The sequence below is a fragment of the Oncorhynchus keta genome, chromosome 22 (assembly GCF_023373465.1).
Source record: "Oncorhynchus keta strain PuntledgeMale-10-30-2019 chromosome 22, Oket_V2, whole genome shotgun sequence".
In the NCBI taxonomy this organism is placed as follows: domain Eukaryota; kingdom Metazoa; phylum Chordata; class Actinopteri; order Salmoniformes; family Salmonidae; genus Oncorhynchus; species Oncorhynchus keta.
In genome coordinates this window covers 30,727,781-30,745,518 of record NC_068442.1, presented here as the reverse complement: position 1 = coordinate 30,745,518, position 17,738 = coordinate 30,727,781, and the positions used below count along the sequence as shown (strand labels likewise).

Below are 17,738 nucleotides of genomic sequence, written 5' to 3'. Positions count from 1 at the left end.
TTGAAAGAGACTCAGCCTAGGTTGGAATGGGACTATGACTCATAATGAGGTGTGGATGTGTAGACAGCGGATGAGCCACTCTTTCAATAATGCAACAACTTGAACTCATTTTCGCAGAGCTGGGTCGGCTGAACCACTTTGAAGGCCAGCATCCTAATATTCCCACTTCCCCAAACATTGTTAAGGGATCATTTACGACGGCTGTTTATATTAACCCAAACATTGTTAAGGGATCATTTACGACGGCTGTTTATATTAACCCAAACATTGTTAAGGGATCATTTACGACGGCTGTTTATATTAACCCAAACATTTAACATCTATGGGCATTTAACCTGTGTACTCTCAAACCACGGTTACCCCAGTCCTTCCAACTGTCTTACATGTGGCCCAGAACATTAACATGTATCTCTTGGCAAAGTGGAGATACAACTATATTAACATGTCCTGTTCTCTGAGCAGAGGCTTTTATGCAGAACAAATGGCAGTGCTTTACAGTGTTGTCCCTGGACTGCAGGGAGGACAGATCATTGCTATTTCACATCTGATTTTTAGGGCTTTGAAACTGAATGATGAGAAGAGCTCTGTAAGCAGCATCATACCTAAAAGCACTTCTAAAAATGTATTTGTGGCATCCCTTAAAGGCAGTCAGTGCTCTCTCTCTCTCACTCTCTCTGAACAGCATGTTATTCCTCTTTCCCTCTGAGCTTAACAACAGAAGTGTACCGAATGAAATTCACTAACAAGAGCAGAGGAGACCTGCAGTGATCCCTGGAAGCGGTCCATACCACTCTGTCACATGTTGATGATGATTTTGGGGAATATGCAACAGCCAAAAATCCAGAATCCTAAATGTATATAGTATTATTGGCGAGAATCGTTTCATTCTACAATAGGTGATAGTGCTTATTCAAGGGTAATGAGATGGATGACTTTTCCATTCCAATGCATCCTGCAATACCCATCAAGGGCTTGATATGTTACCAAAATGTGTTTGAATTGGTGAATGACTAATACTCACTTCCTCATGTGAAAACAGGCTTGTTTTATCTACAGCACTGTGTGATTCATTTCTGCCTCAGTCATCTCAGTTGGCCCAGGTGTGGACTTTATTTCATTTTGCCCAGTTGTGGACTTGATCTCGTTCTGCCCAGGTGTGGATTTTATCTCATTTTGCCCAGGTGTGGATTTGATCACATTCAGCCCAAGTGTAGATTTGATCTCATTTTGCCTAGGCGTGAATATGATCTCAGTTTGCCCAGATGTGGAGTTGATCTCAGGTTGTTGAGGTGTTGATTTGATCTCACCACAGCTTGTGTCTTTTCTATCTTCCTTCAGGTGATCCAGATCCTTCTTCTCTTTGTCTGGGGAGGTGTCTTTGCTCTGCCACTCTGTCACTGTGTCAGTGCAGGTCACTCTCCTGGCCCCCTGTTTGGTCCCGTTGCTGGTCTGCTGTGGGGTGCGTGGGTCCCTGGCCATGCTATAGCCGCTCTGGATCATGGAGAGGGTGCGGTGGTGGGCCTCCTGGCTCTGGCATCTGTAGAGCCTGCGGAACGCTGAACGGAACTTCTGAGACATCAGGTTGTACACTACGGGGTTGATGGCGCTGTTGGCATACATACAGATCCGACAGAACAGAACAAACCATGCGTCCAGGTAGGGTGTGGCAATGAAGGAGTTAATAAGGACCAAGGTCCGGTAGGGCATCCACAGTAAAGCGAACAGGATCACCACCACTGAGAGCATCTTAGTGACCTGTGAGAGAGACAGGAGAGATTAGATCAGGGGAGATCTAATGCATACTGTATGTTCACTCATGTCCCAATAAACCTGGGCTAAGCCATTAACCTTTTAAATCCAATAATTGGATGAACATGCATACATAACCGTTTAAACATATGTGTCAAACTGTCATATTCAGTGGTATCGGAAGCACAGGTAAATACTGTGGTACGTATTACAGTATCATTAATCTGATTCCCTTATCGCACTCAACATTACATTAGAGATTACCTTTAGCACTCCACAATTCAGTGTTTATCTGTGTGAGAGCCTTGTATCAAGCAAACAGACACACTGTGGCCACTCTTAACCAGAGAGTGTTTGGCCTTGGCCAGCAGGCATAGTGGATTATGTCAACGAGGCCACAGGGGCCCCCAGTGTCTTAGGGAGAACAGACCCCCATTTCAGAGCTTGGTATATCCTCAGAGAGAGCGAGAGAGAGAGAGAGAGAGAGAGAGAGAGAGAGAGAGAGAGAGAGAGAGAGAGAGAGAGCGCCCTGGCTTTGTGACCATGGCGACAACACACAGGCAGGCATTCTAGAACCCCGGTGAGACAGATGAAGAACCACCGTAAGACTCCACTGATTAGCCTTATCACTCCCAAACAATGGCACAGGCTGTCTTTTATCCCCTGCTCACCTTTTTGTCTGTACGAATTTTAAACACTTTACTCTCACCAATTCAAAACCTTTTATTAGTCGTCCTACGTTTGATCATGGCAACACAAAAGAGAGGCGGTTGATACTCGTATCATACATGGCCTCTTTAAGCTAAATGCTTTTTGAGATAAGGTTCCCTTGATAAACGACAGTCGATGACAGCAACCTTGAGTGAAATAAAAAAATTGAAGCGTTTAATTGAAGCGGAGAGAGCCATGGAGGTGAAGGCTTTAATTATACAACAGCGAGATAATGACACTGAGGATCACTGTGACATTTTGAATATATTTTCATAACGCATCACCAGCACAGGGAGTTTTAAAGCAGACTGCTGTAGATCACAAACAAAGCTGCTGCAGATCATAGCAGGTTTCAATTAGGTTGAATACAGGAAATATAAAACGTGTAGTGTAGTTGAGGTTTAAAAGGGCTTCTGAAATTTCAGACTTGATGTATGAAAAATGTATTAACCTCTACAAAAATGTCCATGAATCATAATCCACATAAGAATTCACATTTCCTGTTGCTGCAGGATTACTTTCCTGCGGTAGCAAACTGGTTCAAATTAAGATCCTACAGGAGTTTCATCATAACTTCATCAGATTTTTATCAGCAAATCAAATAGAGGTCTCATAAATAAAAGAGCAAAGAGTAACTGTTGGAGAACTGAGACTATAATCATCTGCTGCATTAAGCACACTTCAATGGAAATTACAAATCTTATTATGCAAATATTTTGTCAAATGGAGCTCCTTGAACACTTGAGATTAAGATCTACCCACAATCAAAAACCGATGCACGCACGCACGCACGCACACACACACACACACACACACACACACACACACACACACACACACACACACACACACACACACACACACACACACACACACACACACACACACACACACACACACACAAGGTCATTTAGAGCATCCTGACATGAAATATGTTCACTTTTCTGCCACAGAACTGACAGCTGTTGCTGTATCCAGTGTTCTGTTTTAGTCTATGTTTTCATTTCAGCCTTGAAACATCATTATAGCTGTGGACCTGTGGATAATAAGGAACTGTGGACACTGTATCCCACAGCAGGTGCAATGCACTGGAGAGCCTGGGGAAGTCATTATTTCAGAGGCGAGACTTTTTTGTGTGTGTCTATGTGTATGATTTTACAATCCTGTGTTTTATTTCCCCATTGCAATACATGTAGCCTACAATGCTGCCATACCGAGCAAGCACTAACTGGCTGTGTGATATTCCTCAGCCAAATGTGTCTCATGCAAAGGATTTTGCCAATGCTGACTGATAAACGGGAGTTATTTTCTTCATTCTACAAGTATGGTTGTATTTATAGACCCTGAAGGTCTACGTCACTGTTTACTTACTGTTTTGTAACATTGTGATTAGATAGGTATTCATATTTTGAATGCTTCTGTTATGTAGGCAATGCGAAAATAAATAATTACATGAATTTGCTAAGGAAGTGGGTATTACCATACACATGTGTTTGGAAACAATTGATGGGTGAAATCAAAACATACATATATAGCCTACATACAAATACGGCCTTGCTTACCCTCATATTAAATGGATAAGGGGAATCTGGGTTTTCAGGCATAGTACACAGTGTACAATACCGTAAAGTCTGGAGAGAACACATATAAAGCTACGGCTAAGGCACTTGGCATTGTGCAACACCACAGACCCCCTGAGAAAGCCTTTTACCCCAACAGCTCCAGAAACCATTACAGCTATTTCACCCTTAGGTCAGTCATAACCAAGGTGGGCAGTGCAGTTGACTCTGCAAACAGCAGGCCACTTATCCCAAGTGATTGGAAGAACATGATGCTTTGATGGTATCATGCGCTAATCCGTGGAGATCAGAGAGCAGGGTAAAGATTATGCTGGGGTCAATTGTGACCAAAGCCATTGGATGTCAATTACAGGAGGACATAAAGGGGGCTCCTTGCTCTGTGATGCACGCACCTGTTTCCTGGAGGAGAGCGTGCTCTTCGGGCGGCCCTGACGACCCCCTTTCCCTCCATCTGCTGGTTCCTTGCAGCTCCTGCGGAGCATGGTGGCACCAGAGGAGACCGTGCCCACATCGGGCCGGTTGGGGAGTGGATTGAGGTACAGGATGCGGGCGATGAGGCCGTACAGGACGATGGCCAGGAGCAGAGGGATCACATAGAAGATGGCAAAGTCAATGAGGTATATGGGGAGGTAGAGGTCACGGGACACCTTGTAGCCACACTGGATGCTGCCGCTCTTCATTACCTGGATGTCCACCAGGAAGAACCACAGCATGCAGTAGACACAGGTGAACACCCACACCCCTGCTATGATCCGCTTGGCCCGGGACACCGTGCACACTGTCTGGGCCCTCATTGGGTGGCAGATAGCAATGTACCTGGAAATGGAGAAGCACAAACAACAGACACTTTGGCTTGTTGTTCTCCAAAGACATTTATACAGCAAATTATTCCAAATAGTTTTTGTTTATGGCTTTGGTTGATGAGGTATAAAGGGGTTACGGTAGTTGAGGCATCACTCACCTCTCCACAGTAAAGGCTGTGATAGAGCAGGAGGACACATTGATGCCAAGGTACTGGAGGTAGGTGATGCCAAGGCAGCCAGCATGCCCAAACACCCAGGTACCCGTCAGGCTGTCTGACACATTGGGCAGACCAGCGGCAACCAGCACGGTCAGGTCCGCTATGGCCAGGCTGACCAGGTAGCAGTTAGTGGGTGTACGCATGTGTCTCGTGGTGAGGACCACCAGAACCACCATGATATTACCCACAATGCCAAGTCCACAGACTAGCAGAACCAGAAAAACTGCCACAGTCTTGTACTCCAGACACTGGGATATGGGGTCCCCTGGTCCCACCAAGGAAATGTTGGTTGGGGTGTCCATCCTTGAGCTCACATTTTCTGTCATGTTTGCAGGTGATGAGTTTGTTTCTATGTGAGTAAGATGGAGAGAGTGAAGGACATAGGAACTGGCATGTGTGAGTGTGTGATATGTCAGCGTGGGAATGTAGGAATAAATTTCCCTACACGTGTTCTGTATTTGTTGGTAATGATACCCTTTTAATAGTATACTTAATGTTCCGTCTGTCTTCAGCCTATTTAATTATTTTGCAGGGTTATAATTTGATTTAATTAATCAAATCAACATGTTGGAGCGAATTTTCCACTGCCTCTAGCCCTTAAACAAATGAGAATGCCATTGATCCGCCTGAAAATAGAACAATTATTGTAGTTAATTGAAAGAATACTACTATCAAAGTATCTACCTTGGGAAAGACATACATTGCCAATCGCTAAATACACATTTAGCTGGACATGATAGATAAATGCTGTTTGTTTGAATGTCAACATTAGGAGTAAAACAATTGGCTCAACACATGTTGGTAAAACAAAACATTATAAACCATCTGTACAGATGTACAGATTCTTTCCCTTATGTTCTAAAAGCGTGTCTTGGCAGAAATATATATACTGTATAAAGAAATGACATATTTTTGCAGCGGTGGCAACAATTTAGCAACGCTAAATGAATATAGGGGAAACACTAGGGAGACATAAGCTCCCACAGAAAATTATTCAAATGAGGCATTTTAGTTCTGCATAGTATTAGTTAAGCATAACAAATTCCCAAAAAGCATGCCAGCGCTTTCCAGACACTTGACATTTCCAAAATGATTCATTTAGATTGGTAAAGATACAGATTATATTCCAATGTGTGCTTTCATGCATGTGCAAAATACAGTATGTTTACTTGAAGCCCAGATAATGCAGATTAATATTCAGTAGAATATAAATTACCTTTTGGGGCCATTTAGCAGCTAATAGTTTCATATATTCAACACAATATCAATACAATTCAACACAAACATCAATACACTCTTTACAAATATCACCCCAAGAACCTCGTCGCTTATTTCAAAGACTGTGTTTCAAATCTGCTTTAGGCTTAGTCAGAGTGCAACACATTTAGTGAGTGAAAGCCATCTAGACATCTGTTGCTCTTTTCAGTCTCCTTGCCTTGTAAATGAGATTGGGCCTCCTCCCCAGAGGATACCTCTAATAAATTGAGGTGGACATGAAATGAAAAGTAATTTAACTGAATCCCACCATAATTCAGACACCACCATCCCCCCACATCTCACCGTAAACTTAGTTTTACCCATTTCTACATTTTCATTATGTTGGGCTGTTGGTCTGAAGCAATTTTAATACTGCTATGCAGAGATGATTGGAAGAATAATAATTCTGTATTATGGTAAGTATAGGTTATCATCTACCAGCTACAGGCTGTACATTTAATAAACTGTTAAATACACTATATATGTGTTTGTTTACTAGGTTTGTCTTTAAAAATAGAAGTAAGCCTATTTGCTAGCCACAGATACTTTGCTGTGACTATTACATTTAATGTCTTTAATTACATTGTTTCATTTCTGCCTTTTGATCAACAACACATATCTTTACTGTGTTCTCTGTAGTTTGAACGCTCTGCTGTCATTGGTTTCTCTGATCATCACTGCAGTACACACAATCCAGAATGTCATTATTACACTGGACTCTGGATATCTATTGTCTTGTGTTGTGATGGATGCCAAACTTTCATTCTGTTGGAAATTATGGTGGTAACTGAAGTCATGTGATGTTAATTAAGCTGTTGGAGATTGGGCATGTTTCCCTATAGCAGCATGGTCATAAATGGAAGAAACATTTTGGAGCTTGTTTGTCAATCTGTCATTCTGTCAGTGTTTTTGTGCCTGCATGTGACAGCAGCATGCGAAGCCATCAAATCCAGTAAGAGTTGTTAAAAATATGTGGCTCATAGAGGCTCATCACAATCTTTCGGGCATCATGGACTATTGACACTTAAAATGTACAAGTAAATGAACAAAAATGATCTTGTCATATGGATCAGCATAATTATTGAAAACAATGACATTAACTAATCATCAAACTCATTAATCAATATTCAAACTCATAAATCACTATTCAAATTAATTAATCACTGAGGACCTGATGACCCTATATGAGATATATATCATAAAAAAATAATCGACAGCTACAATTTCCCCACTACAGGTCATTTTCAAATTCATAACCTACCTATCATGTTGTCTCCAAAAACCCACAATAATACTTCACAGAACCCTGCTGTAGAGGCAACTTCCAGAAATGATTAAGAATTAATGGTGCATTTTGCAGGAAAATTTCAGAGAAATATTAGGCAAACAATGTGACAATTAATAATGCCTTTAATAACTTTAATCCCTTGCACCTCTCCTGCCCAAATCAATCTCAAAATTTGCGCACCTACCTTATATCCATTCTTGCTAATTGATGCGCATAGACACACTTCCCCAATTTCTCGTTTGTTCAAATTATTTTCAGCTCTGTTATTCACCTTGAACACTGTGCAGTTAAGACTCGTTTCTGTTGTCTAAGAGAATGTACAGTCTTGCAGACCAGCAATGCGCTGACATAAACTATGATGCGCCTTCACAGCCTCTCCAACGCAGTCCATGCGCTTCCGTCATAGCTCATGTCTCCCACCTTGCGTTGAACCACTGCCACAGCGGTGGTTCAACGCAAGAATACAGAATTATATAGATAATTCAGCCAGTCATCAAGGCTACATTTATTTATGTCTGGAGCCTTTCTTACATGGAATGTTCTCTTTTTCTGATAGTAATCACTAGCCTACAATTTACATTATGCCCTGAATTACCACAGTAGGTCTAGGCCTATATCAAAATGACCATAAAAGTATTTTACTAGTCCAGGACAAAGTAGGCAATTGTATTGTGTTACCCCCCCATCCTCAGAAATCCCCACCTGCCCTTCACCTTCACAAGTCCATCACCACCATGTGCCTCCCGCCAGCACCATCCCACTCCTGACACCAATGTAGGCTATAACCCTAATTAGGCCAATATTAAAATAAGATATAGAAAATAGGTTTAAAAAAATAAATATATATAAATACAATGACACCATATACAGTGACAGAGTTGTATTTTGTTAAGTTATTGAAGTCATGCTTCATATTGAGCGCACGGTGGCGCCAAAGCCAAATCACTAAACTGACAGTGTCGTATTTTGATGACGTCACGGTAATGGCCGCTCTTAATGTATCGTGTAGGTTTTTTGGTTTTCTCATGCATAGTAGATAAATAACCATACAATTATTTATTGTAGAGCGTCAGACATAAAGAAAGAGACTGGGTTGTTCTTAACGCCGCAAACCTGTCTTCAAAGAGGTTCAGGTTGGAAAGGTGACTGAAAATATTTAAAGTGTAGCTACTGGTGTTTTTAGAGGGAGGGCTGCATTGTTAATTGAACAGACAAGACACGCATGCTTCGATAGCAGACCAGAAAGCGGTGTTTCGCGTGTGTAAAGTTGCTTTTCAGTTGTATTGGTTGATTGCACATTTGTTTAAGCGCATTGTGGCTTCTTTTAAAGACAAATCAGACGTTGACGTTGGTCTCTTGTCTGCTAGAGCCCTGGCAGTTTTCGGGCCTGCTTCACTGGGTAGTTAGCTAGTATTGTAGCTAAGCGCTAACTAGCAAGCTAACGATACGTCTCGTCCTACAGCGCCCAAGTTGCCTCTTGATTTGCTTATCTACTAGATAGCTAGCTACCTATGACATTGTTCTACTGTAAACACCGAGTACCCGAGATTTAATCTGATATATTATTAAAGGAAGCGATGATAACCTACCGGCTGAAACAGATAGCTACTATCATTCGCTAGCCAGCTAGCTAATGTGTTTCTGACCGAATGTTATTGACCTGCGTGAGGTTGACTCTTTTTGAGATGAGGCGGATGCCTTCTCTCTACATGCATGTATCTGATTACGAAATGTATGTAGTAGCTATAATGTTGATCGGATGGCTAGCACACTTGGACATATTGTATCGAGAAATAGATAGCTGGCAGTAGTCAAATGACTCCCATAATGATATTTAGTTACTAGCTGGTTAGTAAATCCTCCTACAAAATTATTGTAACTACTTACTCCAAAAAGTAGATGGTGTGTTTATGGTATGTACCAAAATGTGTATATTGCCCATAGATTTTTTTTGTGTATTAAATAAATGTATTCTCATTTTAATAAGACATATATAATCAAATATGTTACTCTATTTTAGTGGATCATTCTTCAATGGACACCCCTGAGAGCCCCACCCAGTCCCCTGAAAGCCCCAACCAGTCACCCCAGTCCCCAGAGGAAGAGGAGAAGGGCATTTCTGACAGCGAGTTCCTGGCATCCCCCGAGGAGGAGGACAGGCTGCTCTCTGACAGCGAGCTGCTGAATGATGAAGAAAATGATGAGTTAGATGAAGAGGGTGGTGGAGGTGGGGACTCTGAGCTGGATGATGACGGAGATGAGGGGATAGTTCAGGAGCGTATCTCTGACCCAGACGATGATGAAGCGGGTGGAGACGGTAGAAGGGATAGCCATACTGGTTTAGAACAGGAGCAGGAGGAGTCAGTGGGGATGGTGATGATGGGACAGGTGAGCCAATCAGCTGATGAGGAGGACCAGGTCAGCCAAACTCCTAAGTCCCCTGATTCTGAGCCAGAGCAGGAGAGGTCATCCCCCTTGGCTGAGCAGGAGATGTCCAGATATGAGAAGGAAGAAGAGCGGGGTGAAGGAGGGGAACCATCAGCCAAGCTGGCAGCAGAGACTGCAGAGGTAGATGAAGTAGATGAGGAGGAAGAGGGGCGGAGGAGGAGGAGGAGAGTGGTGGTGGTGAATGAGATGGAGTCGTCTGTGTCCAGAGAGCTTGATGAACATGAGCTGGACTATGACGAGGAGGTTCCTGAGGAGCCCAATGTTCTAGCGCCTGATGAGGATGAGGTGGAGAAAGGACCTGGAGATGAGGAGAAAGAGAAAGAGGACAAGGGCATCAAAAAGAAAGAGAAAATACCAATCCTTCCTCCATCCCCGAAAGACGGTCCACCTAAGAAGCTTGAAGAGTACAGGGCTCAGGAGAGAGGAAGGAGAGATTCCTTTCGTGACAAAAAGAAGGATGAGGATGATGGCGAGATTGATGAGGGAGAGATAGATGTAAGTAATGTAAATGGGGTTTACAGTGCCTTCAGAAAGTATTCTTAACCCTTATTTATTCCACATTGTGTTGCAGCCTGAATTCAAAATGAATTCGATTCATAATTTTTCTCACCCATCTACACACAATACCCCAGGATGACAAAATGAAAACATGTTTTTAGACATTTTTGCAAATGTATAGAAAATTAAATAATAATTAAATATCTCATTTACATAACAATTGACACCCCTGAGTCAATACTTTGTAGAAGCACCTTTGACAGTGATTACAGCTGTGACTATTTCTGGATAAGTCTCTAAGAGCTTTGCACACCTGGATTGTACAATATTTGCACATTATTATTTTAGAAACATTTTCAAGCTCTGTCAAATTTGTTGGTGATCATTGCTAGACAACTATTTCCAAGTCTTGCCATAGATTTTCAAGCAGATTTAAGTAAAAAACTGTAACCAGGCCACTCAGGAACATTCGATGTCTTCCAACATTCAATGTCTTCCTGGTAAGCAACTTCAGTGTATAATTGGCCTTGTGTTTAGGTTATTGTCCAGGTGAATGGTGAATTAATCTCCCAATGTCTGGTGGAAAGCAGACTGATCCAGGTTTTCCGCTACGATTTTGCCTGTGCTTAGCTCTATACCGTTTATTTTTATCCTAAAGTACTAATCCTTGCCGATGACAAGCATACCCATAACATGATGCAGCCACCACCATGCTGGAAAATAGAGTGGTACGTAGTGATGTTGGAGTGCTTTGTGTTCAGGACATAACATACCTTTTGCCACATTTTTTTTCTGTTTTTCTTAGTGCCTTGTTGCAAACAGGATGCATGTTTTTAAATATTTGTAGACTGTACATGCTTCCTTCTTTTCACTCTGTCTTTTTAGGTTAGTATTGTGGAGTAACTACAATGTTGTTGGTCCATCCTCAGTTTTCTCCTATCACAGCCATTAAACTCTGTGAATGCTTTAAAGTCACCTTTGGCCTCATGGTGAAATCCCTGAGCGGTTTCCTTCCTCTCCGGCAACTGAGTTAGGAAGGACACCTGTATCTCTGGGTGTATTGGTACACCACCCAAAGTATAATTAATAACTTCATCATCCTCAAAGGGATAGTCAATGTCGTCTTTTTTATTTATACCAATGTACCAATAGGTGCCCTTCTTTGCGAGGTATTGGAAAACCTCCCTGGTCTTTGTGGTTGCTCAATTGAGGGACCTTACCGATAAGTGTGTGTGTGAGGTACAGAGATGAGGTAGTCATTCAAAAACAATTGTAAACAATATTATTGCACACAGACTAAGCCCATGCAACTTATGTGACTTGTTAAGCATATTTTTACTCCTGAACTTATTTAGGCTTGCCATACTTATTGACTCAAGACGTTTCTGCCTTTAATATGTCATTCATTTTTAAATATTTCTAAAAACATCATTCTACTTTGACGTTATGAGGTATTGTTTGTAGGCCAGTGACACAAAATCTCAATTTTAATAAATGTTAAATTCTCTAACGCAACAAAATGTGGAAAAAGTCAAGGGGTGGGAATACTTTCTGAAGGCACTGTATATGCTGTCTCGGTCTTCAATCTGTATTGTTGTAATTTTCATTGAGAGTGATTTTTTTTTTTGCGTATACAGGGTTTCTCACACTCTAACATGAGGGAGGGAATCAAAACGGGTAGATCAGATCAAGTACAGGACTGAAAAGTCAGAACCAATGTAACAATACAATAAACTTGCCATGCAATACAATTTATACCCTGTTCCAGTGTCATAATAATGTTACAGCAGTTACACACATGGGTAAGTAGATTGATACTTAGCCTGGGTTCTGTTTCCTTTGTACAGGATGATGACCTAGAGGAGGGAGAGGTGAAGGACCCCATGGACAGGAAGATCAGACCCAGGCCCATCTGCCGCTTCTTTTTGAAAGGTACCTCAACATACTCTCCTGTGCACCACACACGTGTACAGCACATCTTAATTATGACGAAGCTACGCTGTGCAAACATTGCGTGTGCAACTAGAGGATTCGATTCTACACCAAAGACGTATCATGATGAAGATAGTGTAAGCTACTTTATCATTAACACAAACCTTGCATTTTGTTGCTTCACTGATGTGCTGCTTCTCTAGCTTGTGAAGCATGTCTCTTGTTGAAACTTGTTCAGTGAGGCAGTGATATTAAAAACACTGGTTTCAGACAGCAGGGGGAAGCATTGTACTTAATATCTTACATACAGATAATGTGGTAATGGAATAGCATTAGGAGCTAAACCACATACACCGATGATTGATGTCAATTTACATCCAACCACAATTTTCTTCAAAGTATTTATATTCAATGAACATATGCTTTTTCCAATTCCCATTTATCTGTTATCACAAAATGATACCAAATGTTCTGTTTTTCTTTCCCAGGTAACTGCACCTGGGGTATGAATTGTAGGTTCATCCATCCAGGGGTCAATGACAAGGGCAACTACTCTCTCATCTCCAAGCCAGACCCCTTCTCTCCCAACGGGGCACCACCTGGAGCACCCCACCCTCTCATGCCAGGCAATAACCCCTGGGTATGCACCACCCCTAACCTCTCACTGCCGCTGCATGGCTGTATGATTTGAAGACTGTGTGTATGTATGTAGGCTACGTGAGTAAATGTGTTGTATTTATGTCTGTTACTGTCTTTTACCTCTGTCTCAGGGTGGACCTGCTGTTGAGGAACTCCCTCCACCCCCTCCTCCAGTGGAGCCTCCTGTGGAGAGTGCCTGGGAGAGGGGTCTGAGACACGCCAAAGAGGTACAACACCCTCTCAGCTCTCACAAGCTAAATGTACTCCTCTTCTGTATATGTTATGTTTCAGCACCAACTGATTTCGTGTTTGATACTTTTTTGATTAACATGTTTTCTGAGAGGTTCCCATGCTACATTTGGCTCGAGAAGCCTCTTTATACTAATCAATGTGTGTGTGTAACCACCTTATGGTGGTTTCAGTCAGTAGACTATGATTCATTAGTGGACTTTCCATGTACATGTTGCCCTATTCCTCTAGGTGTTGAAGAAAGCCACCATACGCAAAGAGCAGGAGCCAGACTTTGAGGAGAAACGCTTTAACGTGACCATTGGAGAGGATGAGAGAGACTTTGACAAAGAGAACGACTTCTTCAGGGAACGCAGCTACCGCATCACCAGAGAAATCAGAGACCCAGGGTAAGCTCAACAGCTCTAGTCAAAAGAGAGACCTAAAGTGAGTGCAACATATCTTGCCTGTGGATGTTTTTAGACTACGTCTCATATTTAATACATTTATTGCCTTTCCCCTTAGTGACGTGGAGTTCAGAGACCCAGTCTATCCGTAAGTACAGTGGAGGGGAAATAGCAGCATCCTCTTTTCACGCAGCTCTTATCTTTACTTTCTCTTCCCAAACAACTCCTGCCATCAGCCGCACATGGCCCTGCCATCAACCGCACATGGCCCTGAATTAATTTTCTTTGATACAAATATATGATACAGAGACTCATAGAGCATGTAGCTGCACAACCATATGAAACAAAGATCTTATTTCCTATTCATCTATATACTTTGATTTCCCCTCGCATGTTTGGGATCTCTTTTCAGTAACGACCCTTATGCTGATCCCTACTATGACTACGAGATGGAGGCCTTTTGGAGAGGGGGACAGTATGAGAACTTCAGAGTGCAGTACACAGAGACCCCTCTGCCCTACCACTACAGTGTGAGTACACTCAAAGAGATGTCCACCCCTTAAGGACTACACACCTTACAAACACTAATACGCAGAGATATTAACCTTATTAATACAAAGAGATATGAACTTTATTACGCTTAGGCCTATTGATTAAAGATGATCTTGAAGGAACCATTAAAGGAGCCTTGCTGTAACGACCATGACCGAGTGTTCACAAATCCACCTGTGTGAATGTCAGGAGCGTGAACGAGAGCGGGATCCGCGGGAGCGCCACCGCGAGCGAGAGCGGGACCACCGCGAGCGAGAACGCCGGCAGAGAGAACGCGAGAGGGAAAGAGAGAGGGAGCGAGAGAAGGAGAGGATGCGCCGAAAGGAGGAGTGGGAGAGGGATCGCATGAAGCGTGATGAGAAGGAGAGGCCTGTCAGGGAGCGGCCACCGCGGGAACCTCAGGAGAAGGAGGGGGAGGACAAGCACCCTAAAGGTTCCCCCAGGTCCCCCACTGACACCAACATGCTCCCCAAGTGAGTAGCATATTCTCTACTATCATGTTCTCTGGACAAAGCAGTTAACACACCTCAGTGAGAGACCCTCACTTGACTAGGGTTAGATATAGTACACACCTCTTATTGAAGTTTGGGGTTTTCTCTCAGACTCTCATGGCTGTAAACACGACACCTGTTGTGGATGGCCATAAACATCTGCCCTGCCGCAGCAAAGCTCAGTGAACATTTACAGTTCAGTTGACCAGGGTCTGGTCATAGAGCACTCATCTTTTGACATCCAATGTAGATCGTTTTGTATCTGACTGGGATATTAACACAAACCTGTTGCAAAATATTTTGACATGATTTAGACCAGGGCTGCCCAACCCTCTTCCTGGAGATCTACTGTCCTGTAGGTTTTCAGTCCAACCCTAATTTAGCATATCTGATTCAGCTAGTTAAGGTCATGTTGAGCAGCTAATTAGTAGGTGTGTTAATTTAGTAGGTGTTAATTTAGGGTTGGACTGAACCCACAGGACGGTAGATCTCCAGGAAGAGGGTTGGGCAGCCCTGATTTAGACATTGGCTGATTTAGACATTGGCTGATTTAGACATTGGCTGATTTAGACATTGGCTGATTTAGACATTGGCTGATTTAGACATTGGCTGATTTAGACATTGGCTGATTTAGACATTGGCTGATGTAGACATTGGCTGATGTAGACTTTGGCTGATGTAGACTTTGGCTGATGTAGACTTTGGCTGATGTAGACTTTGCACTTTTGACTCCCCCTTCGTTAGAGCTGGGGCATATGGGGGAAAGATTAATATTGTGATAAATTTCCTGAATTGATGCAATAATGATAAATGGAACGTTAAGTTCCAAATGATCCTTTAAACTACTGCTACTAGTTAGATGGTTGTATTCATTAATTCACACAATTCACACATAATAGCAAACGTATGACATTTTTCTAGTATAGGACGATATCATCAAAATGCTTGCGATAAGAGATCGGTATGGTTGGTGTCGATAATTTTCGGTTTATCATCCCAGCGCTACCCTCCACTCCCTAAGTTGTGTATAGTAGTGACGCTGTTACATGATCAGTTTTCACTGAGCAGTGACGATTAACAGATTGCACATGTACTAGTGTTTGCCCTATATTAATTTAGCAGCAGCAGCCGCCACTCCCAAACTCCTCGAAATTATGATACAAAAATTAAATAACAAAACTTAATTTTGGGATGGTAAGATGTTTTCAGTGTAAACTTAAACAACTAAAACCAGATATAAAGTATGTAGAAAATGTAATGGAGCAATATATTTTTAAATAAGAAAAATTAGACTGTCAGGGAAAATAAAATACAAAAGATGTCAGGGCATTGGGCCCCCATTGATTTTAGTTATGTTTGAGTCAATCAGATAGCTTAAGACATGGCAAAATGTGTAGAATTGCAGGAAATTAGCTTTAAAATAGCAAAAAATATTATCCGCGGTTAAGAGGTCCTCTAAAATGTTTGGTCAGAAGCGGCACCATTGGCCACACCCAGTATCCCCCCTAACGTTGCCACCACAGCAAAAAATATATACACTACCGTTCAAAAGTTTGGGGTCACTTAGAAATGTCCTTGTTTTTGAAAGAAAAGCCCCCCAAAAATGTCCATTTAAAATAATATCAAATTAATCAGAAATACAGTGTAGACATTGTTAATGTTGTAAATGACTATTGTAGTTGGAAACGGCTCATTTTTAATGGAATATCTACATAGGCGTACAGAGGCCCATTATCAGCAACCATGTGTTCCAATGGCACATGGTGCCAAGTTAATCATTTTAAAAGGCTAATTGATCATTAGCACAGCTGAAAACTGTTGTTCTGATTAAAGAAGCAACAAAACTGGCCTTCTTTAGACTAGTTGAGTATCTGGAGCATCAGCATTTGTGGGTTCGATTACCGGCTCAAAATGGCCAGGAACAAAACTTTTTTTTCTGGAACTCATCAGTCTTTTCTTGTTTTGAGAAATGAAGGCCATTCCATGTGATAAATTGCCAAGAAACGGAAGATCTCGTACAACGCTGTGTACTACTCCTTCACAGAACAGCACAAACTGTCTCTAACTAGAATAGAAAGAGGAGTGGGAGGCCCCGGTGCACAACTGAGCAAGAGGACAAGTACATTAGTGAGTAGTTTGAGGAACAGACACCTCACAAGTCACCTGGCAGCTTCATGAAATAGTACCCGCAAAACACCAGTCTCAAGGTCAACAGTGAAGAGGCGACTCCGGGATGCTGGCCTTCTAGGCAGAGATGGCTTTCTCTTTGCAAATCTCAGACTTGCCAATAAAAAAGAAAAGATTAAGATGGGCAGAAGAACACAGAGACGGCTTTCAAGCCCTGCCACATCCGACGAGCGTCAGATCCAGTGTAGTAGGTTTCAATCTTAATCCTGTATTGACACTTTGCTTGTTTGGTGGTTTGTCTGTTCATAGCGGGATTTCTTAAAAGGGTACGGATTAGTCTCCCGCTCCTTGAAAGCGGCAGCTCTAGCCTTTAGCTCTATGCGGATGCTGCCTGTAATCCATGGCTTCTGGTTGGGATATGTACGTACGGTCACCGTGGGGACTACGTCGTCGATGCACTTATTGATGAAGCCGGTCACTGAGGTGGTGTATTCCTCAATGCCAGTGGATGAATCCCGGAACATATTCCAGTCTGTGCCAGCAAAACAGTCCTGTAGCGTAGCATCCGCGCCATCTGACCACTTCCGTATTGAGCGAGTCACTGGTACTTCCTGCTTTAGTTTTTGCTTGTAAGCAGGAATCAGGAGGATAGAATTATGGTCAGATTGGCCAAATGGAGGGAGGGGGAGAGCTTTGAATACATCTCTGTGTGTAGAGTAAAGGTGGTCTAGAGTGTATTTAAGGAAAAAAAAAAAATATATATATAAAATAAATAATAAATAAACATTCTCTCTGGTTGCACATGTGAAG

General features: G+C 42.2%; 2 protein-coding genes across 6 annotated transcripts in view; one reads left to right on the top strand and one right to left on the bottom strand.

The window, feature by feature from the left end:
- Positions 1–817: 817 nt before the first annotated feature.
- trhr2 (thyrotropin releasing hormone receptor 2) lies at positions 818–7,966 on the bottom strand. Its single transcript, XM_035798701.1, has 4 exons — positions 7,791–7,966; positions 5,002–5,687; positions 4,433–4,856; positions 818–1,755 (listed from the first exon to the last, which is right to left on the bottom strand). Exons 2-4 carry the CDS (start codon positions 5,385–5,387, stop codon positions 1,051–1,053), a joined length of 1,515 nt encoding a protein of 504 aa, XP_035654594.1. The 5' UTR covers positions 5,388–5,687; positions 7,791–7,966; the 3' UTR covers positions 818–1,050.
- A 626-nt stretch (positions 7,967–8,592) lies between these two features.
- Positions 8,593–17,738, top strand: part of LOC118401309 (zinc finger CCCH domain-containing protein 18-like) — a 30,515-nt gene continuing 21,369 nt past the window's right edge. For 4 of the 5 annotated variants that reach the window (XM_052474998.1, XM_052474997.1, XM_052474996.1 and 1 more), the window contains exons 1-9: positions 8,593–8,748; positions 9,627–10,549; positions 12,400–12,484; positions 12,973–13,124; positions 13,255–13,350; positions 13,604–13,761; positions 13,877–13,906; positions 14,171–14,288; positions 14,500–14,783. In XM_052474998.1, coding sequence (XP_052330958.1) covers positions 9,641–10,549; positions 12,400–12,484; positions 12,973–13,124; positions 13,255–13,350; positions 13,604–13,761; positions 13,877–13,906; positions 14,171–14,288; positions 14,500–14,783 — 1,832 coding nt within the window. In that variant the 5' untranslated portion in view covers positions 8,593–8,748; positions 9,627–9,640. Of the gene's footprint in view, positions 8,749–8,772; positions 9,520–9,626; positions 10,550–12,399; positions 12,485–12,972; positions 13,125–13,254; positions 13,351–13,603; positions 13,762–13,876; positions 13,907–14,170; positions 14,289–14,499; positions 14,784–17,738 lie in introns of those variants that run through there. The other variant, XM_052474995.1, reaches the window with a different exon arrangement.